General features: G+C 37.0%; 2 protein-coding genes across 2 annotated transcripts; both read left to right on the top strand.

Moving 5' to 3' along the window:
* The first annotated feature begins 57 nt into the window (after positions 1 to 57).
* COX8 (Cytochrome c oxidase subunit 8) lies at positions 58 to 1,478 on the top strand. The gene is made up of 2 exons (XM_019046561.2): positions 58 to 303; positions 1,191 to 1,478. The coding sequence occupies exons 1-2, from the start codon at positions 184 to 186 to the stop codon at positions 1,281 to 1,283; spliced, it is 213 nt and encodes a 70-aa protein (XP_018902106.2). The 5' UTR covers positions 58 to 183; the 3' UTR covers positions 1,284 to 1,478.
* Positions 1,479 to 5,285: 3,807 nt separating this feature from the next.
* Positions 5,286 to 16,343, top strand: DCTN2-p50 (dynactin subunit 2). Its single transcript, XM_019046452.2, has 9 exons — positions 5,286 to 5,562; positions 7,049 to 7,123; positions 8,107 to 8,243; positions 9,217 to 9,328; positions 10,880 to 11,031; positions 11,688 to 11,925; positions 12,735 to 12,923; positions 14,902 to 15,004; positions 15,331 to 16,343. Exons 1-9 carry the CDS (start codon positions 5,527 to 5,529, stop codon positions 15,513 to 15,515), a joined length of 1,227 nt encoding a protein of 408 aa, XP_018901997.2. The 5' UTR covers positions 5,286 to 5,526; the 3' UTR covers positions 15,516 to 16,343.
* Positions 16,344 to 16,913: the final 570 nt, after the last annotated feature.

Genomic DNA, 16,913 nt, shown 5'->3' with positions numbered 1-16,913 from the left:
GTAGAACAATCATCGTTTTCAATATCAACAATGAGGAGTGATGACGATTCGAGACTCATCGGAAATACGCTTCTTGCTCGTTGATCCCGTCGAGGACCCAGTTATCAGTAAATTGTAAGGAATCAGGAGAACTTTCCATTGTCTAAGTACTTTTTTCATATATTTTCACATTTTCCTCGAAATATGTATTCCATACTAAAAACCGTCTCAAAAGTTAACAGCGTTGCCTCCGTCGCACGAAGAGCGACTGGAGTCAGAACTCACATCATTTCTGGACCACCGACAAGGCCAATCCCCAAATCAGTGAGTCTAAATTTTTAAGTACAGATACCCTTAAGCTTTTCATCATGAACTCTGTGGCATCCGCTTTTGTAGTTTACTTAGTCATTTAAGCTTGAAATTCATTTTTGAGTCATTTTTAAGGCTGTGCTGTTTGCCTTTACTTTTCACTGTCAAGGACTTTTCAATAACTCTCCATGCCGCGGATGAACTTTTTTAAATTATTCAATCGGAAGTCATTTAAGTAGGAAAATGTGCAGTCAGAAGGTCTTGACAAAGTTATGCATGCATTTTAGATCCTAAGACTGACAGATCCTAACTTTCTGCCTTCTAGAACGGCAGACTGTAAACAAAAGGATAGTTACTTTCAACAAAAATTGCATTTACACAGAATCTCCAACGTTTTATAAGGTGGGTTGCTCTTATTATTTTCAGAGCAGGTTCATCTGTGTTAACACTTTGAACATCCATAAAACTTAGGGTTTGTATGATAAGACTCCGTTTTCAACAAATGTGATGTTGAGGCTGAAACAGGGCCATTCATCTAGTAAGTGGTTTATTTTGGTCACTTCTTGGTCTACAAAGGCATCAAAGAGGAAAGTAGACATTCAAAAAAGCTTTAAGCTTGCTGTTTTCTATTGAACGCAATAGATTGGCTTTTCAGGGTTTCAAAGTGACTCGGTTAAGGTGAAGATTGCACATAACTCCCTGTAACCCACCTCGGAAGTTGGATCCAAGCGTTCCACTGGAACGCAAGGAATGGGCGTATCATGCCAGTGGATTGGGACAAAAAAGTGACGCGTTTCATTGCATGCCATCACAATCCTCTTAGGTTCTGATAAAAATAAAAAGAAAAATCCCTTAATGCAACAGACATAGCCTTAACCTGTCTTTTTTCATGTTTGTTTCAGATAAGAGGTGTCATTGGTGGCATCCTGTTTGTGGGCTGCCTGGGTGTTCCAGCCTGGATCACATACCATATTCCATCATACTCTAAACGTTAAATCATGTTCGTATCTTCTAATTATTTTGTCACTAGTTTGAAGAGTCTTCGCTCTTTTTATTATCTCTTGGATTAAGTCAGTAAAATTATTACACCCAGCTAAAATTGTTCGATTATTTTTTAATTTCAACATTTGTTTTTGAACTTACCAACCTGTATATGTTGTGAGCTTCATAAATGTATCTTGTTAACATAAGTCTGTCTTCTTTTTTTCTACTACCCTCACATTTATGCATTAAAATATTGTATCACAACTGTAGACACAATATTATTTTAGCTGTTACCTACCTATTTTTATTCTGGAACTTTATTTCTTGAATCTAGTAATAACTCCTACTTTACTAAAAAAAGGTTTATACTATTAAAACAGTAGGTATACTTGGATTGTCCCCCCCCCCCCCCCTAATTTCTAAGTGTCATTATGTTTCGCGCAAAAATCTCTTTTAGCAGAGTTTATTAGATAGACTGTACAAAAGACACAAATTTTGAGAGAAGATAAATTTCATGAGAAGAAAAAGGGACTGCCTTAATACTACCTAGTCAGTCCTATTCCCAAACATTTCCAGTTTGAATTCTATTTCCTTCCCCCTTTTTTTTCAAATTTGATTATCGCCTCATAATTTGCATAAAATTCAGTATATTTAAGCATGTCGACGGCGTAAGTCTGCAACGACGTATCTCGTTTGCGGTGTTTGAAAATCTCCGATCCTATTATATTTTTTTAAAAGGGAAGAAATCAGCATCATTCCTTGAAGTTTTTGCAGAATATTCCTCACACAGAGGAAAAAAATTCTGGCAGGTTTTCAGAATTTTTGTTAAGTATCTAGTTTTCCATTTATAAAATAAAATACATATGACAAGAAGTCTGCCTTGTTACAAACCTAGTAACGTGCTTGCCGGACTCACATTGATGAATTGCACAAAATCCCTTCACTGGACGTTAAAATTTCCATCATTTGAAAACATACCAACTTGAAAGAATCAACTGTTTTGCCCCAAAAGATTTAAGACTAATAAGATTGAGGCTGTGGCTTAGCACCCTTTAAAGACGATGTGAAATTTCTACAATTTTTCAGGGGCTGCGAATGTATAACAAGCCACAAGTACCTCAAGTACCCAAGTAAGGGCCACATTTAGGGGGTGGCACATTTTGCAATTGTTTTAAATGTAGGTATTAAAAAAATCGGATTCAGAAAAAAAATTACAAAGTAGAGAAGGTGACAAAATCTCTCATTTCCTGAAAGTATAGTAATTTCTAATTTTGTCGTCTTTCAGTGATTCAAGAAGCAGCACCTTTAATTAGTCGAGTTGAGAGAGAAACCAAACACGCAATTTGGCCTGGAACGGCGCGGCTTAGAGAGAGATTATGACGAGGACTTGAGATGAAAAGGAAAAGCCTGCGGCGGTCGGCATGTAACACATATTAGCGCCTACAAGACTGCATGAATACTTCACGCATTGCATCAAACAGTGCGGTCAGCGTGAAACGCATAGCGTTTACAAGAATGTAGGTGTTTGCATCTTGAGGTTTGCTTACCCTGTGACGTAGGTCGGTATAACCTGGCCAGCGAAATCTGGAATTCGAAGTATGAAAAACGGACCATAATGTCCCATTTTTTTGCTTAGATCAACTCATGATATAATCTCAAGCACTTTGTATAGAATGACTTTGTTCCATAAATTGCACCATTTCCAAGAAAATCGATGATAAAAGTCGCTGTACCGACTCGACGTCATCAGAAATTCCAGATGCCCGAATGCAACACCTTTTTAATGTATGAATACATATACTTCGAATACTTCACGCATTGCTCATACACATTAGTGCGCTCAGCAGCGGTCGGCGTGAAACGTCTACAAGACTGTAGACAGCGCCTACAAGACTGTAGGAATACTTCACGCGTTGCGCCAAACACAGTGCGGTCTGTGCGGCGCGGAGGGGAAGTTAAAATCATTGAACCACATTTATGTTTGTTCTTTCATAATTCTTTCGTTCATTTCTGATAAATGGAAGGCCTTGTCCACACAGAGATAGGTTTAGGTACAATAAAAAACAATTTAAAAAGCAGGTAATAAGGCTAAAATTTCACACACACAAAACCAAAACGTTTCGCCTGAAAATTCAGCCATCCTCAGTTGGATAAATCAAAAATAAAAATGGTTAAAAACCTAAAATAGTACCTAATAAGTACCTTATTTCAATTGGGAATGTTGTTATTAGATAATACCAACATTCTCAATTGAAAGGTACTTATCAGGTACTATTTTAGGTTTTTAACCATTTTTATTTTTGATTTATCCAACTGAGGATGGCTGAATTTTCAGCCGAAACGTTTTGGTTTTGTGTGTGTGAAATTTTAGCCTTGTTATCCGCTTTTTAAATTGTTTTTTATTGTATATCTTGATAGGTTTACGGAACTTAACTTTTGCGCAAAGTTTCGTGAACTTTTACTAGTGGTGTTGACAGGGCTTTCCCAAAAAATGTGTCCAACACGAGTAAACGCGTCTTATGCACCCCTCCCCCTCCAGAACGTTCACTTGATGGTTTTTATTGACGGTATGTATATTGTTTTCAAAACGAATGAGAAAGGGGCGGCAAAATACAGGCGGTCCATGGACGGCAGGTAGGTAAATCCGGTCCTGATCCAAATATTCGATATGAGACTTTCAAAAGACTCATACACAATGTAATTTTTTTCTTTTTTCTATTTCTGTGAGTCTCGTGGTATGCTTAGGCCTTTGCAGAAATTCTTCGAAATTGCATGCAGTAGAATCGTGGTAAGTTCATAAGGTTTCAGAAAACTTTGCGTCTCTATTTGAGGGGGGGGGGGGGGGGGGTTCAAGGATTTGGTTTTGGGCTCTGATTTTGGTTCACAGCTGCTGCCAAAATTCAGAAAAAACTACTACATGCCCAAAAGATTTTGGGGGCCGTAGCTTCTATCGGGGACAATCTCGACTCTCGAGTAAAAACTAAATAAAGAAGAGTATATAGACTTATTCTGATCCGTAGAACTGACGTTAGTCTCTTTATTCTACGAACACAGTTGATGATAGGAGAGACGTAATTTGGACTCGTTATTTAACTTTTCTCCTGAATCGGATTTACAACTCACTAGGAATATAAAGCGGAGCATTGCGAGTTCACGCCACGCGTCATCGCGCCTTCAATTTTGCCCACGCAACACGGACATCCATCAAGTTTGAATAGTTGTATCTCTGCGCCGTCACAACGCAAGTCCTTTTCCTTGCCTTATTTCCGTATTGCGGGTGTTTATATTTGTCTTTATTTGCAGAGGTGCTCTAAGGGCAACACAGCCGATGATACGAGAGACGCACTTTGGACTCGTTATTTAACTTTTCTCCCGAATCGGATTGACATCTCACTAGGAATATAAAGCGGAGCATTGCGAGTTCACGCCTCGCGCCAACGCGCCTTCAATTTTGCCCACGCAACACGGACATCCATCAAGTACGAATAGTTGTATCTCTGCGCCGTCTTAACGCAAGTCCTTTTCCTCGCTTTATTCCCCGTATTGTGAGTGTTTACATTTGTCTTTTTTGCAGAGGTGCTCTAAGGGCTACGTAAGCAACACAGCCGATGATAGGAGAGACGTAATTCGGACTCGTTATTTAACTTTTCTCCTGAATCCTGAATCGGATTGACAACTCACTAGGAATATAAAGCGGAGCATTGCGAGTTTACGCCACGCGTCATCGCGCCTTCAATTTTGCCCACGCAACACGGACATCCATCAAGTTTGAATAGTTGTATCCCTGCGTCGTCACAACGCAAGTCCTTTTCCTTGCCTTATTTCCGTATTGCGGGTGTTTACATTATTTACATTGTCTTATTTGCAGAGGTACTCTAAGGGCAACACAGCATCTACGGTAGAGTAGAACCAGTATATACGTGATACGTGATATTATGCGCTCCTAGCTGCTCCTACAGTAAAACACCCTGTATAAAACAAATTTTGTCAAAAATGACGTCATTGACATTTTTGTTTACTTTTTGCCGTGGATACCTAACCTAAGAAGTCTTATCAATGTATGTATAAGGATTTTCAGTTTTCGTGTTTTCGTTCCAAATTTGCTTGCGTTTTGACAGAACTCGTCCCCCGTGACTTGAGGCTGTAAGGAGGTAACAGTGAAGTTAGACTGTGTAAATTTAATATCCTGAAGTTTTTATGTTATGATCAGCTCCTAGACAGTCGTAGCAGAAAATTAGACCCTTTGCTATTACTATGGCAGATCCCAAGTACGCTGGTTTACCAGGAATTGTAAGTACTATGTATCACCCACTCTCCTGTAGTAGTAAGTTACCGACGATATACAAACTATAGAATGGTGGTGACCCGTCAAAGAACGTCACACACATGAAGCAGTTGTTTCATAGGCGGGCGGAGAGTAGAACTCGTCCAATTACTATTCCAGTCATAGAGCTTGCTCATCGTATGTTGAGACAAACGTCAAAGTATTGTTTATGTCACCATTCACTAGTGGTGCCACCTGACTGCATGTATAAACCTGTTGAGCGGTGCGAATTTAGAGCTATTCGGTGATTGACGTTTGTCTCAACATACGATGCGTGAGCTCTAACCTCAATATCATGGGATCTTCAAAAGTTTTTACTGTAAATGATTTAGTGTTGAAATTTTCCGTAGAGTACATGGAGTCATAATGTAAATGGGAGAGCTGGCACCGCAAAAGATTTTTCAGGTCCCGAATTCTAAGACTTCTGTGCTAAGCCGGATCAGTTTTCCATTACGTAATCGATTATTTTCGATTTACAGGGACCTGACCACCTGTTGTAAACAAAGAGGATAAGAATCATCATGCATTCTACATTGCCAATCTACAGGCGCCAGCTCTCCCATTTACATAATGACTTTATATACTCTATGAATTTGTTATCGTGAACTCTCTTGATAAATGGCTAGGTTTCATTTCTGGACACAAATTTTGAAACAGTCGGTTCGGAATTTAAAACAAGTTCATATTCCGCAATAGTCTTCTAAGAAACTATGGAAATCGACTATCCTTGAGAGATCCTTCTCCGGAGAAATAGACATCTTGCTTCTCGGAGCTTACACTTCACTTCAGGGCAACTTGTTGAAAGAAGTATTCCAAGATTAAAATTTCAAAAAGTTGTTGTATTGGCAATTTGATTGCACATGGCAGCCTTCGGCCATGAAAAATTGTAATACCACATTTGAGTCAGCAAAAAGTCATTAATTTGACAAATTGGTTATGCAAGGCGGTCTTCTGCACAAATGCGCATCCTTCTCACCATTGCAGAATCGAAGTACGCTTTTGCTGTGTCTCTAAAACTCATATTTCATATGCATCCCAAGTATCTGCAAGGTATTGCACCGTGTATCTGGCAGGTACCTGGTACAGGGGAAAGACTCAGCAAATTTTTTTTTGGAACCAGGTGGCAAAAACCTAAAACCGGCTCTGATTGAAGGGGAAAAACCTGGAGTGAGGTTGGTTTGTGTTCCTCAGATTGCCACCATATTCACTGGATCCACAATAACAAATGAATAAAAAGAAAAATAATCTTTCATTAATGACAAGTCATAAAACGTTAACAAATTGGTTACAGGAGCTTTATTTTTAGATTTTTTTTTGTTGTCAAACTGGACCTTCATATTAAGAAAAAATATTAAATATTCATTTACTTACGTTTAATAAATTTCTCACGTCAAGTCTCATCAACATGGAAAGATGACATCGACTATAAGTAATGCTTTTATTATTTTCCAGGCTTTTGATGAACCTGATGTCTATGAAACAACTCATCTGCCGGAAGCTGACCAGAATCAGGAGGAAAGCGAGGAGGTAGGGCAGAAGTAATTTAACCTTGATCAAAATATTTCCTTCACTCATGTCAGCTTGACTATTTAGTAAATACATTTTGATTCCTGAAAACAGTGGATTAGGCTCACTTTTGTTATACATAAAATCGGCCAAAGTGCGAAAACCATTAATCTCCATTGCAATGTCTCAAAATTTCTGTTCCTATTCTATTTTATCAAAGAGAAATACTTAAGTCAACTTTATGGCTGAATTTTATGCAGAATTTTCTGCTACTGGAGAAGAAAAATCAAGGAAGTTTTCAAGAAATTAGATTGGCTAGTTTTCCAAAGAAAAAATAAAGTCCGACAGGAAGTGTGCTAACAGAGAAATTTGGTTTTGCTTTTTGGCCATCGATAAGTATCAGAAACTTTAAAGCAAGGGTGTCATTCTTAACATATTTGGAAAAATCGAGTTACCTGCATTTTTAATTTCTAAGTGGCTCTGTTAGTGTAAACAAATTTGATAAGATATTACACATCAGACTTTTGTTACATAACTTCAAAAATAGAATTGAATTGAATTGAACACCCAAGAGAATTTGGGGCTGCCAAACAGTTTTTTTATGATGTCTTAAAATAGAAAAAATGTAGATGCGACTATTTTGCTGTAAGTGAGATTTTACGCATTGTAGATTGAGACATAAGTCAATCTCTGACTAGCTTGGAATCAGCAACTCTTGACAAGTTAATAAGAGGAGGTAGGTACTTACCCAGAGAAAACTGGAAGACAATTGCCCTGACTGTCTGTTTTACAGTATTGAATTTTCGCTTCGAGGGATTCCCAAGTAACTCCTTGAGATGCCTTATGCGAAATTTTGACACACAAAACCTTATCACTTACTTAAAACTGTTTTCATAGTATTTTAGCACAAAAGTTTCAAAGTATAGCTTTCTTTTAAAACGGGAGCAATTTAGGTGTATATATTTGCACTTGAATCAATCAATTTATTGGAATCAACTTTTCAGGAATCTGATGTGGTTGAACGTCTTCACATTGATGCTAAGTCTGCATTTGCAAAATTTAACAGCAGTATTTTAGATGGATCTGATGTTGATTTTTCTGACAATGTGAGCAGAAAAAGAAGAACCGGCTACAATGTCAGGTAATTCAATAGCTTCTGCAAGTCGTTGCTCGTTGAGTCTTTTGCGCCATCATTAGGGATGCAAAAAGGTCGTACCCTTCCAATTTTTCAAAATAGCCTTCTCATGTTAAAACTCACTTTTGTGTCCAAGATTTTCAAAGTGATGCCATTCATCATTTCTCTCTCTCTCCTCCCCCTACCCCTTCTCTTTATTTACACATTTCTGCAAATTTGCAATTTTCAAGCTGACCCAAAACATTCCTCCGATTTTTAAGACCCTTTTTTGCAGCCTTCAAAACCTGTTTCTAAGGTTCCCTCATTATCACACCCTACCAATCATGACGTTCTAGTTGCATGGTAAAGAAGTTTCTGCACCCCGGCTATTAGTCTCTCTATCATGCATTGATCATTACCTACATTGAATTTTGGATGAGTTTCATCTAATTCCACAGACTTTTTGTTCAGTTACATTAGATTCTGAGATAACCTAAAATTAACACCCCCCCCCCTCCCCCTGTAAAAGGAAAAAAATAAAAAGCTGGATGTGGGTTCAATCTTATGTAAACCCACTTTTAAGGCGGAGACTATCATGCTTACACATTTTTATGACCAAGTGAGCACCAAAGTTACTGCACTTGCGCACACTCTTGAGTTTTCCATAAAGCTGCTCCATTTTCATGGTACATAGTTAAAACGTTGTTAAATAGCGAGAGGAGAATCTCAACAACTGACCTAGGATCGGATCCTTTTGATTGGGAAAAAATTGGCTCTTCTCGCTGAAATCAGTTCAGCAGTTAATGTGCAAATAAGCCACTTTTTCATATTCTAGATGAAAAAGAATTCTCTGGGAAATTTTTTCTCGAAAAAAACCATGAAATGTTTGATACTGCTTCGTTGAAATGTCGATGGATAATCCATTTTTAGTCAATCATTTTCAGCGTTTGGTCTTGAAGTTTGTTTGTCCATTCTCTAAATACATATATATTTTTTATAGATCTGGAGACTGGGAACTGGCCGGACCTGGAGAGAAAGAGACTATAACTCAAAAGTTTCGAAGGCTTCAGTTAGAACTGAATGAGCTTTCAGAAGAAATTGCAGCAATCAAGGTAAAGGATCTGAATTGCATAGAAAATAATTAATATTCAAGGGACTGTCTTTAAATTACTTAACATTCCAGGGGAAGTGGACATAATTATGCCAAGAAAGGCTTTCTGTGCTCGCCTTCCCAAGTAGATGAACTTCTTATGCTGACATAAGTCTTGTGGACCACTATTCGAAATAGATATCAACAAAACAATAAGCAAAACAGCAATAAAAATTTCTCTCCTTAAGGGAACACTTTTGACCACTTGTTCTCTATGCCGCGATTCATGGCCAGTACTGTCATTATCAATACATGGCTGTATGGACGCTGGATTGAGCAGAGGAATTCATTGTGGAAAGAATGCCCTCAACTGAATGGATATTTATTTTTGGACACCATCTTGGCTTTCTTGGTGATAAGTGGTTAAATTGAAGCTTCAAATACGCAACTTTAAACTTGTTTATCTAATTCACGCCAATTCCTGAGAACCAAGTACACACTCAGTTTTTCAAAAATGCTAGAATTGAAAATTACTTAACCAGCTCATTGGACAATTTTTAAATTTTAAACTTGTTTCGCGATTCATGATTGTGAAAGTCTCTGAGCTACAATAATTGGTCATAACATGCATAAGAGGATATATTTCTCTTGTTTCCAGTTTGCAAATGCTTTGAAATTGTTCCGATTTTGATCAAATGATCTCAAAATTCTGACAGAAATCCTAAAATTCAGGCTTGGCGTCTTGCTAAAATCCCATTAGAGGCTCTAAATATTTCCAAATCTCAATAATGCAATTTCTTGGGGTTGATTTTTTGTGAAATCCTGAGCTCCCTGCTGTATTGGAACGAGAATTGTCAAAAAAATGGACCCCATTTTTAACTCCCACCAGACTTTACAAGCAAAATCAACCACTCTTAACTCTCATAAGGGTACTTCAAACGAAGGAATCTGATTTCGCTTCTTGTAAAACAAACTTATTTGATTTTCAACGTATTATGAAGAAATCATCATTAATCATTGACAAAGTTTCATAAAAAAATTCAAGCGGAAATTTCTTTCATTTCACTTTGTTGCTTTGACGTATCATAAAAGCTCTAATTCTCTAAAGTTACCCAACCTGTAGCTCTAATCCCTTAACCCTCTATGGCATGTTGTTACTTATTTTTAACAACGCTTTACTTGGTTTTTTGGTTTTTTAAAAATTAAATCTTTCCTCTGTGTCATAATTTTGAAAATTTTCACTGGTACTTTCTGTTTTAGAAAAAGGATCATCAAAAATTTGAAATTTTGAAAAAAAAATTTGGGACTTAAAGTTTTTACGAAAGCTACAACATAGATTTGCGTTTTTCAGAAACCAAGATCCAACGTTCATTCATAATATAGAGGGTTAAAATTTCTTAAGCTTTTCTATCAAAGGTGAGAATGGAAGTTATCTGTTTGCACTTATATGTACTAGAAATACACAGACAGTGCCCTTCTTGGAAAGTCTATTTAACAAAGAGCTAATGCTCTTTTGAAGAAAAAATTATGTTTTAACCATATGTTTTTATTTCCAATAACTTTGTTTCCATAGGAAGCTAGTGATGACAAAAGTATCAGAGATTACTCCAGTCTATCCGAGCAAGTTGAGAGAATGCTAAAGCACTTGTCTTGCACTCAGCTGGAAGATGTTTTGGGAACTGAAATATGCGCTAAACTAACTGATCCACAAGGGGCCCAATTGAAGTAAGGATTTCCTTTTCTATCAGTAGAATCTTTTGAATAAACTCCAAAAGATACTATTAACTGTTCAGTCATAAAAGAGCTTTTCAGTTTCGTGCAGGCATGACAGAAGTCTCTGAGCTCAAGCTCAGGTTCACTTTAAATTGCAGTTATGCAAGCGGAAGCATAACTCCTGAAAGACGTCTTCAGACATCGTAAGAAAAAACCTCTGACTTTTTTAATTAAAAATTCACTGCAGAAATAAAAAAATTTCCTCCATATTTTAAAGGTGACCTCAAAATACCCAGTTTTTCACATTGCATGCCACTGCAAACTTCAAACTTCCATAACTCCAATTTGGTCTGGCATCTTGGGGTTTTTTTGCTCGAATGCTTGTACAATACTCTTGTATGCAGTGGTATTAGTTTCTAAATTTTGAGCTGTTCAGCCAAGCCAAACGGCTATTTTTTGCTGTGAATGGTCTCCAAAAATTTTGTTGTTTCATCAAAAGGTTGCGTTGGTAATGTTTGTTGTTGTTGTTTTTTTTTTTTTTTTTAATTTTTCCGATCTCTACTAAACATGTAAAATGATGTGTCTTTTCATCAAAATAATTAGCTCTAATTTTTTATGAAAACGTTTCTGTAAGATCATCTTTCAATTGAATTTGACTCTCTTCGTAGGAAACTATTGGAACAACTAGATGAGTTCATAGTTGTCACTCCAAATGAATCTGGAGAAAAACCAGCACAGAAAACAGCAGCACCATCATCTGCAGCAAACGAGAACGATAAACTAGTTCGTTATGAACTCATGCTCAGACCTAGCCAATCGCATCTTCATCAGACGCAACGATTCGCACAATTAGAACAAAAGTTGAGTCTTCTTGAGAATCTTGTCGGAAACGATTCTTCAAAACTAGTAAGTATCAAGTATTCAGTGTGATGTTTTCACCTGATCTGCTTGAGCATACATTCTAAAACGCAATGCCACAAGTGCACGGATATTTTTATGCATTTTCGGTTTACTTTATCCTGTACCAAATTCTTATTGCAAGCAGCACTAATTAGAGACTAGTGGTTAAAAATATGGGAGATTGAACTTTCGAAAATGGAGTAGAGTTTAATAAATGTGTAATTAGCGACACCCTCGGTAACTCATCTTCAACAATATTTGAAACTAGAGGAAGACACTTTACACAAGTTTCAGCTGTTATTAAATTCACTAAGTAAGTAAAGTTTGTAAGCATGATAAAATAGAAAATCTAAATCATGGAAAATCCAGGGTTGGAATATCCAACAACGATAAATGGTTTGAGTTTAATGAAAGAAGAAATTAAAGATTTTTAAGATCAACCTGAAAGACCCCTCCAGGTGAATCTTCATTGCCTTATGACATGACATTTTTTTACCCAGGACAAGCCACCACCTAGATTTGATTTTTGTTATCATGCTGTAAAATATGTACTGCCAACCTGTAGTTTTGGATTCATTGAACAAAAAATTCTAAGAAATAATTCTTTCTAGTCTCTCTAGAAAAGCAAAACTGTGACAAGGAATCTGCAGTATAATAAACCAACATACCCTTTTTTTCTTTCTGTCGGCCTTTTATGTGTATTTTCTGAAGGAGATACACTATGTATTTAACGAATACCTTTTTCATGAAGAAAATTTCGGTTTTGACTTTGCCTTAATCTATAGTTTCATTCTGTTCATCTGAATTTTTTCCAGGCAAGGCTGGGTGGTAAAAAGAGTTTGGGTGAGGTTGCTCGCAGCCTAAATGCAAGAGTATCAATGTTGGACATGACCAAACTAGAAGCTATTGAATTGAGGTTGACAGCTTTGTTCCGGAAGCTCGAACAAATTAATGAGAAAGCAGCTGACGTCTCTAGATCGGAAGACACCGAGAGAGAGGCAAAGGTACAGCTATGATCTCTGAGTTCCAAACTTTTTATGTTGCAAGAAAGAACAGGACCCACCCCTTTCTTCCCCCCTATTGTTGACCTCCATAGATCAAAAGAAGGTTGTGAAGTCTCTTAGTTTATCTTCTTGAGATTCCCTCCAAGCAGGAAATTTTCAATGAAACCAAAAGGAACAGGAAAAGAAGGAATGGAAATTATTGTGGAAGAAAACAAGGTGACAAACATGAGCTGTTAAACTATGAGAGAAAAGAGAACACTAGAATGTAACTAATTCTATATCACAAAATTGAACTAAGAATTTTTCATTTCAATTGCATCCTGTTGGTTTGAGTTTTTTATTTTCGTTCAACCAGATCATTTTTGAATATTCGTAATTCATTCTTTAAGCGTTTGCCTCGTCATCAATCTAAATAAACAATACCTAAAGGTAAGGGAATTTTCGTTACAAGGACCGCCGCTTTTAGATCATTTACAGGATAGGGTGGTGCTAAATTAACATCAACTAGGGGGCTGCGCCCCCTGGCCGCTCCGCGGTCCAACCCCCCAGAGGCGCTTCGCGCCTCTAATAAGCAGATATCGTGAGATCGTTAAAAGATCATTAAGAGTTAGGGAAAGCCCGGTTTGGAGACGGCAGGAAGCATGTGAGCGTGCGCAGCGGGAGGGGAGCGGGGAGTGGAGGAGAAACCGAGCGTTACTAATTAGCATGACACCCTCAGCGTGACACGGCACCCTTATGATTTTATACTTATAGAGTAAGATATGCGGCATTATAATATGAAGGCTTTTCAGGTGAATCATGAATTTATCTCATAATTTTCAACAGTGATTTGCTAATGAATTTTCAGCATAATGTTTTGGAAGGGGAGGCAGCAAGTAAATACCTCTAATGAACGAACTTGAGACAAAATTATACAAAATCAAACCATGAAATCCTATTCTGAAGGTTTTGTTCCTTTTCTTTACCTTAGTTCGATCCCATCGTTTAAAAAAGTCTTGAAGCAAAGCTTTTGCTTTTAATTTGTAAACTTTCAGTCCTGTGAATGACAAGTATATAAAATACGTAGTGGAAAAATGTAGTGCTGAAGAGTTTTTATGAATTACAAGTCATCGAATAAATCATAACTTGCCCTGATCAACCAGTTGAAGTCCAAGCCTGCTAAATTCTTTTTCGCGTAGTAACAGCGAAACAAAGAAAATATCAAAGAGTAATGACTTTGGTGATGTAAGAACTTGCAAATCTTTACCAGAAGCGACATTTGAAGCTCTCTATGAAAACACTGGTGCACCTAGAGACTGTGAATTTGAAACACACTTTTCCTATGTACGCGCTTTTTCAGCAGTCTGAAGGGTACAGGTTAAAGGCACAGTCACGGTAGAGGGGTTTCTTTAGAGAAGAGGAGCATCACTCTGAGATTTCTCCAGGAATACCCTTAAATTTCTAACAATGAGGTTGTAATCTAAGGTTCTAAAGGTTGTAATCTGTAGTTTTTTCAAAACCTTCAAGGGGGAGGAATAGCTAAGAAAGCAAGAAAGAAGAAGAAATCTTGTTTAGTGAAAGTTAAGCTTTTTCAAAGCAATCTTTCGCACAGAAGTTTTTTTGGGGTACAAAAATGAGATGCCCGTGTTTGAGATTAACTTGAAACACTGTAACCAAGTACATCCTTTACTACCATGCTAAGAAAAAAGGCCGCATGAACATTCGAGAGTTGCTAAATTTCCTTCGATAAAAAGATTATTTTTGAGTAAGTTATGACTATTTTTCCTAGACATTTTTAAGAACTGTAGTTAAAATTGGGAACAAAATTATCTGCAAAATTGGAAGAAAAATATTTACATATTTTCCCGAAAATTCGTGATTAACTAACGGAAATTTTGCAACGCCTGTAGGTTAATACGACGTTCTTCCTCAGCACCGCAGTACACCTCGCCCACACTTTTGTAGAATGAGTTTCACGCTTGTCTTTTATTTTTTTCAGTTACAAGAGTTATATGAATTTGTGAAGAAGTCGGAATCAGTAGCCCAAGTTCTCCCACAAGCATTGAATAGAATGGCAGCTCTAGAAACTATCCACCAAAAAGGTAAGAAGTGGAATTCAAAAGTTTTGCCAGTTTATCTTTATCCTAAAGTATCTCCTATTGGATTGGATAATTCCCAATGGAATGAGTGTCAAAGTGTATATTTTTCAGGTTTTTCCAATTATTGAATAAAATATTTTAAGGCTAAAGTTGAAGAACTTGTTCTTGTGCTGACTTGTACCACAGCCCTACAAGGCTTTCAAGTAGGAATGAACAATTTATTTATTTATTTAGATAATACCTAAACTAGACCTAGTGAATTTTATGGCAGCTGTATGAAACCTGAAGGATGTAATTTTTTTCATGCTCCTCCTTTTTTATTGTTTTAGGAGGAGACTTCCTGACCACGGTGAGCCAGATTGAAACTATGCAGAGTGAACTGACATCAAGTGTGGCTCTAAATGAACAACTGTTGAAAACATTGACTGAAAATCTAAATGAAAATATGGCATCAGTGAAAACCAACATGACCTCTTTTGATTCCAGAATCAAAGCTCTGCAGGCGAAAAATTAAACCTTTCCTGCAGAACCACTCACTCATGTATGCCTTTTTATGAAAATATGTTCTATGGATCTTGCAAGAATCATCTGCAAGATAGCTGTTTACTCTCTGTGTGCTTGTCAAATCATTAATGCTGTCGGCTAATATTATCCATCAATGCCATTCTCGAAAGACTAAGTACAAGATTCTTTGACGTAGCTTTGAAGTGCACCAGTAAAAAGCCTATTCAGTGTGTTTTTCATTTAATACAATGCAAAATGTTTCCCTCTGTTTGTAATTGCCATTAAGGCTTAACGAAAGATAAAATGGACCACAAAACACGGCAAAAATTGAAGCAAAGGTTGGTGTCTCCTCGTCAAATTTTCACCCGGAACATGTTAACCGTATCAAAAACTTACGAAATTAACTCATAAGTAAGAAGTTTAAGTTATTAACTTTCCGCTCGTTGAAGAATTTCAAACTAAGTTAGTCGTATTAGCCATTGAAAATAACCTCGATTTTGTACCTCGTCTTGTGATTCATTATTGAAGAGACTCGCGCAGAGGGTCCCTTTATCAAGACCTAGGATCCTATTTTGATCATTGATTCCTGTTGTTCAGCAAAATGTAACAAAATCCGTACAATCATCAAATTTCTCAATCTTATATAGATGTATCACGCTCACGCTCAGAAAAACGGTGATTGATATCATTATCTATGGTACTACCAAGTATGATTTCTTACACCCTGTATTCACAAGTTCATAACTTACACATCTGTATTGATTGTTCAGGGTAAATCTAATGTTATCTCTAATAATTTTGATTAATTGTAAATATAAAAATATTACTCATTTGCAAATGAATTTACTTCATATTTTTCCTCCATGATCACCAGTAGTTCTCATCCTCCAATGAGAAAATGAACCTTGATCCATAGAACTTCAAAATTGAGTTAAAACACAGAAGAGTGCTTCATGAATGTTTTGCCACAAATGCACCCAAAAGTGTAAAAAAAATCAAAGTTCGGGCAGTTTGAAGCTCGTATTCCAAGATAACGTAAATTCAAGGTGAAGCTGCATACTTTTAATTTTAATCCATCTGTTCAAAATATGATATTGCCAGATTATGATGTAATTTCTTGTATCCCTCCCTTGGGCTAAATATCTACAGAATTGCTCGGAGGTTACTCTTTGGGATAATAGAGAAAGTTTTCAGTCAAAATTTCGAAATCCACTTTTTGAGCGTTCACCTTGTTTGTAGCGTACGCTCTTTTCCGTCGTTTTGCATTGGGTATGTTCCTAATGTATCCATTGGTAAAGGCCCGCACTGCTCCATGGGAAACGGCACCATTTTTCGTGGCGGGAAGCAATACCTAGTTTCTCAATTTTTTTTTACGTATCATTTCTACCTTTTATCTCCTGTTTTTTCC

Source organism: Bemisia tabaci, chromosome 2 (genome assembly GCF_918797505.1).
Source record: "Bemisia tabaci chromosome 2, PGI_BMITA_v3".
Lineage (NCBI taxonomy): Eukaryota > Metazoa > Arthropoda > Insecta > Hemiptera > Aleyrodidae > Bemisia > Bemisia tabaci.
This window is presented reverse-complemented; position numbering and strand designations above follow the sequence as displayed.